Below are 6,000 nucleotides of genomic sequence, written 5' to 3'. Positions count from 1 at the left end.
TCACAGCTACTGGACTCAGAACCGCAGAGTCTTCAAGACTGAAGCTGGTTGGCATCATTTACTCAAGCAACTACAGCAATTTGTTCTCCCTGAAGATCTGTCCCAGTAGGATGGATCATTATTTAGCTAAAGAAGCAGATGAAGTAAGAAGATCCTACCCCTTTATATGTCTTTAAATAAACAATGAAAATAAAGACAGTGCCTACATCTGTAAGATAACAGAGGCTCCCTGGATTGAATGACTGTTACGAGTTGTCAACACCACTGAGGAATCAAACATGAAGTTTAGTGAAGTGGGCAAAAGCCAACAAGGTATCTTTCATTGAAGCACACGCCATCCGGGCCTGTGCGACACCCAGTTACACATGGGAAGCCCAGTAAAGTGTCCCACATTTTTGTGCTCTGATTGGATGTGCTGATGATGGTCAGCTGTGCAGCTGCAGTTTAATACAATCACGTCAGAAGTCTACTTTCTAGCGCCTGACATGGGCCACATCTTTGTGTCTTCGTTGGGTCAGTGCTCTAGACATGGAGGTGAAGCCACTGTGTGGAGTGACAGGTCATTCTCAACAGGAGGTGAGCATGAGCCCAGATATAGAGGTTGCACCTTAGAACAGTGTGGTAGGGGCAAGCCTTCTCACAGGTTGTAGGTGTCCCTGATCATCTGACATCTAGGGAAGTCACCCTCTACTCCCTTCTAAGTCAGTAGACATTCGGTCATTGTGGATAACTGATTTATATAATCTCATCCTAAAGCTGATGTGTCCTTTGATTCTTGTACCCTGTGCTCATTGACTGTACTGATTAGTTTTTCACCAGCTGTAAAGAAAGCATAGCCATCAAACTCAACCGCAGATGGACACTGTTTCATGGACACCTAGATTGACATCAGATGAATCCTGCATAGGATGTTTGGACAGGCTAGTTTCTCTAGCTGTATAGATACTATATTCCCACTGTAGCAGTGTGACCTTTGATTCATTTCTGCCCTGTTCCCAGAAGGGTGGATTGTTTTCTTGCTCTCTCCCAATATATTTCCAATTCCCATGAAAAAACATGTGGCTGAGGCCTAGGAGGCATATTTATCCCTCTACTGCTCATGGATAGGTGACAAAAATGACATTTATTTATTTGTACACTGATCTTAAATATGGCACATATTGATGGATTTGGAGCTGTCCATCTCCAAGAGAAACAGTAAACGAAGAGACACAGATCCTGGCAGCATCCCACATTGTGGAACTCCCAGGGAACAGAAGACTGCACATCTGAGGAGCATAAAGCGCTTGGCAAATATTAGTGAATTAAGCCTTACAACCTGTGTGTGTGTATGGAAGTATAACTCCCAAGTAACAGGTTGGGAAACTGAGGCACGGTTACATTATGCAGCGTACTAGGCAGCACATAAGTCAATAAAAGAATGGAGTGTATAAACCTGGAGTTCTCTATGCTGAATAACCTTGGTTTTGGAATAGAAAGAATATTTGGCCCCATAAGTAGCAAATGAGCTTCGCAAAAGATTCTCTACAAAATAGGATTGTAGTGACACTTCAAGCAGTTTTATAAACACTAGTGAGCATTTTTCAAAGTAGCTCTAGGAATTTATATTTACATTTTACAATAAATAAATACTCATGATCAATCCCAGAGGTGGATTTGATAATTCTGAATTCCACCCCTCATTTCATTTTGACATTGTGTTTCATGGGTAGCTGGATAAGAGATCATATGAGAAAGGATTTAGTTCACAAAACTGTCCCAGTAAGGTCATTTACTTTGACTCAGCTTTTTCCCTGCTTTGGATATTAGATGCTCCTGGCTAGGTTGGTTAGAGATTGATGTACTTCTATTGGAAAATAGATTCAGACATCATGTTTCCACAAAAGGCTATTGCTCCTGAAAATATTTTTACTTTGCTGCTCTGTTTACAAAATGTAGCAAGGACCCACCATATCTCGCCTGTTATCAATTGACCATTGTTGTATTGAAGAGTACCAGATAGATATGTATCATAGAAGAAATCAGCTGTACCATTTATATAGGGTAAAGTCATGCAAACCATGCTCAAAACTAAGCTACTTAGTTTTGGTAGCATGAAAAAAACTGCATTAGTAAATTGTATGAAATGGTGCAGAATGACTACCACTAATATCACATGCATCTTATGCAGCCATTGGTGTTTTGAACTAGTAAGCTTTGGGTGTAGAGTAGGTGAGATATACAAAGTATGCTTACATTACAGGGAGAAGTCAACCAGTGACTGCCCCCACACGCACTTTTAAACTGGCTTATTTGAAGGGGTCCATATTGAATCTGAAATCCCATCTCCCGTAGAAGACAAAGGCATGGAGCCACTTGGTGTAAAAGGGTCGGTGTCGGTGTCCGTTTCCCCCTCTGCTAGGTAGCGTTTTTCTCTCATCCATGCTGATCCCCCATTGGGGCCAAATGGGAAGTCGTCTCTGTCTTGGGAGATACTGAAGCCACTTGGGGAGCGCTCGAGTTCCTCATGGTTGACGGAGAGAAGGGATAGTGGAGTATCACTGTCTCTTGTTAAGCTCCTTCTCTGCCTTGGAGACACCTTATCCGAGTAAGGGCTTTGTAGGTCTCCTTGAGAGTGGTAGCTAACCTGGGAGTCCATTAATGTAAATATAGGCAAAACTGTTGGCCTTTCTGCATATGAAGTGGAGGAAGGTGTGGCTTGCAGTTTGCCAGAGTTTTGCCCACCTATTGATAAAGGTTGTGAATGAGTCGTATGACCATGTGCTGAGAAACTATAAGGACTGACTTTGTTGACTGGAACCTGCTGGAAGTTGTAAGGAGTTTCATGAGCACATTGCTCAGTGTATTTATATATTATTGTTTTTAATTCAGAATATTTGTTTTCTTCTCTCTTCTCCCTTGCAGGAGAAGCAGTTTCTTTCAGTGGACTTATCTCAGCGACTTGTATTTGCAGCTGTTCCATATGATGCATGTGCATATCAACAAGAAAATCCAGTTTCTTCCCCATGTCATTGACCTGAAAAATACCAATGTTATGATATAGTCTTAAGTCAGTTGTTCAGTGAAAGAGCCAATGCTCCCATAGGTGCATTGCCCTCAGCGATGGTGTGTTGCCATCTTCATTGGTCATGAAGGTAATTATAGGATAATTCAGACTTTCCCTTGGAAGCTGGACAGAAGTAGATGCCAACTTAGGCTCTAACTGTCTCAGATTAAGATGACCCATCCCTATAACTGTGAGAAAACAACTCTTTAGTCTCACTTGATATTTGGCAGTCCAGCATCCAACAGCAGCTTACATTTTGATCAAAGTCTAGGTACTGTACAATAAATAGCTATTGCCAAAATACAGCAAACAGAATTACCTGTGCACACAGGGCTATTCTCTAACTCTCAACAGTTCACCAACATCAGGGTTAAATATCAGGACTAACTTTCTCTCCCTTTTGATAGTACTTTGTGCCTGAACACTTGAATTCCATGAAAGGAACTGATGCAAATCAATGTCACCCTCCTCCATCTTACATCATTAGTGTATTTTAAGATGAGAGTGTCTCGACTCACTAAGCAGTAGGTTAGGCTGTAGAGTAGGCCCCAAAACACTGGTGGAGGCAATTCTTTTGATTGCCAGATCCCGCAAAAAAAGGTGGTGCTCACAGAAATAAAGAGGCACTATAAGAATGGAGCATAAGGGAATGAAAAAGCACCATCTAAATATCATTGTGAGGGTCTTGTTGCTATATAAAATGGTATTCAATTAACAGGTTTCAAAATGCCCATTTCCAAATTAATTCTTTTTTTTTTTCCTCACAAAGACCTAAGGGCACAGCTTTGTGATCATTACTACAATATCTATGTGAGTCTTGATCACAAGAGTACAGATCTGCCTGAGTCAGCCGAAGACTCATACAGAATGTATGTCAGCTTCAGCATTTTTGTACAGATACCTCAGCCTCCATCATTGTCATGAAATAACATACCTGTCGTTCAACTTTAACAAATTTGCCCATCATACTTTGGTCTTCAGTATCTGCGGTAGATGCTTTGGCTACATATGGATCATTTCTGTATAAAAAAAGAATAACTCTATTAGTGTTTAATTTTTCTTTGCATCACAGTAAGTAATTCATGTCAGAAAACGAGATTATCATCTTGGTGGTATATTCATATAGCTCCTTGGAGAGCTATATGATTAAATTTACTTATCATATAAACAGGAGGAAAAGTCTATTCTATGGGATTCCAAAGAATTTCTAAAGGAAAAAAAATATTCCTCATTTTTAAATTAAAATTATTTGGTTCAAAATTAAGATAAAGATTAAGAAAAGACCCAAAATAATAAACAATCAAACAAGAGAATGTGAAATTAATCTCATTTTGGTGGAGTAATTTCAGGTTTCTGAAAAATGTTGAGATAGCCTAGATAGTGGGTCAACAGATGGCAACGTGCCTTTAAATCTAATTTTTTCCAATTACTATATTTAAAAACGCAATCTGAATTTTAAGGCTGAGTGGGTTTTAATGTTTTTTTTTATGTTTGTTTTATGTTTTTTTTCCCCTCTGTAGTTCATTAAACCAAATAGCAAGTGACAGGGACTGGAAATGCTGAGAAGACATAGTCTGGTCTGGAGATCTAGGATCATCATTATCAAATTAAACTTTTATCAAAAGGTTTCCAAACCAACCTCCAAGGAATCAGTATTTCTCCATAAGCTATGTCACAGTCTAGAAATAAAACAATTTCTAAGCACTTGTTCTTTAATATGACTTAGAACAAATACACCCTAGAACTTATAACAGGTCCAGTTGTCTTTCTGAAAAAATTCAAAATATAGCTGTGAATATATTTTACTGAAGCAGAAACTTAAACTAGATCATGTCAGATTTTGCATATTGGGTTACTGGTGATATGGGCTCATTCAAATTTTGCAATCTGCTTTGTTCCCCAAATGACAATTGTCTCTTCCATATATGTAGGTCTCTGTCTTCACATTTATGTGTTTTTTATCTTTTTCACTGGGTGGGATAAACCAGATAGAGCCAACTTAATTTATTTTCTGTAAGACTACTTTTGTTCTGAGCAAATGTAACAGCTTTGGGGACAGATTGCTGATGGTCTTACGTGGTTCTTCATGGGCATTTATTGACAGATTGATAGTTGTAAATAACAGAAGAAATGTCACTTATTATTGAATTCTTGCTACCAGGAATGTGGCAATAAAATAACATGCTGTAACTTTCACACCCAGAAACCTGGTATTGCAATTCTCTTTCTGTAATTCTCACCAATCATTGGTTTAAAAGCAGCATCACTAAAGCTTTGAACTTGCAATTTGCTGGGGGCTATACCAAAACTGTTTTTAACTTCAGAAGGATCAATGGTTTACCTTGAAACTACCAGTAATTTTTATTGAGACTTTAACTGGGTTTACTAGTTGAACGTAATCAATTCAGCCCATCAATCAAATGTATGTATTTTACAAAAATACACATTTTCAAACTGTGGAGAAGCTGAGCTGGACAATTCAGAAGTCATTAAGTTTGGATTTCCACCATATTGTGCTTAAGGAAGCGCGTGGATTTCCACCACATTGCGTCTTTCTCGGTCGACATTTACACATATATATATGTTTTGACAAGATATCCTCTCTGTATCACCACCTTACCAGTCTACTGGCTGGATGAATGAGGGTCATACTTATTGGTATGAATGAGCTTTTTATTTCTGTTTTGGTCTATGGATTATTAGGGATAAAACATTCACCTGGGAGACTGTTGCGAAGGGTAAGAAAAAGCTCCTCCCTTTTGGGATTTCTTATGCTTGGGAGTAGATGGAGGTCCAGGTGTAAAAATCATATCTACTCTGAAAAAGAGAAGAGTGCAACTGCATAAGTCCATCTCTAAATGCTAACACATAGCAAATTATATGTACCTCTGCAAAAAACAGTAGCAAAGAATCAAAAATGAAGAACGTTTTGATTTGGTAATATATTGAGGCTC

At 38.8% G+C, this 6,000-nt stretch overlaps 1 protein-coding gene across 2 annotated transcripts in view; it reads right to left on the bottom strand.

Annotated features, from left to right (window-relative positions):
• Window positions 1-2,278: 2,278 nt before the first annotated feature.
• The window catches only part of KCNQ3 (potassium voltage-gated channel subfamily Q member 3), a gene marked incomplete at both ends in the record, with an annotated part of 208,147 nt that continues 204,425 nt past the window's right edge, over window positions 2,279-6,000 (bottom strand). For both annotated transcript variants that reach the window (XM_084260202.1, XM_084260203.1), the window contains 3 exons: window positions 2,279-3,016; window positions 3,981-4,065; window positions 5,765-5,863. In XM_084260202.1, the coding sequence (XP_084116328.1) occupies window positions 2,279-3,016; window positions 3,981-4,065; window positions 5,765-5,863 (922 nt within the window). The remainder of the gene's footprint in view (window positions 3,017-3,980; window positions 4,066-5,764; window positions 5,864-6,000) is intronic.

This window comes from Gallinula chloropus, assembly GCF_964237585.1.
Source record: "Gallinula chloropus genome assembly, chromosome: 2".
In the NCBI taxonomy this organism is placed as follows: Eukaryota; Metazoa; Chordata; class Aves; order Gruiformes; family Rallidae; genus Gallinula; species Gallinula chloropus.
The sequence above is the reverse complement of the archived record's forward strand: the minus strand, read 5'-3'. Positions and strand labels throughout refer to the sequence as shown.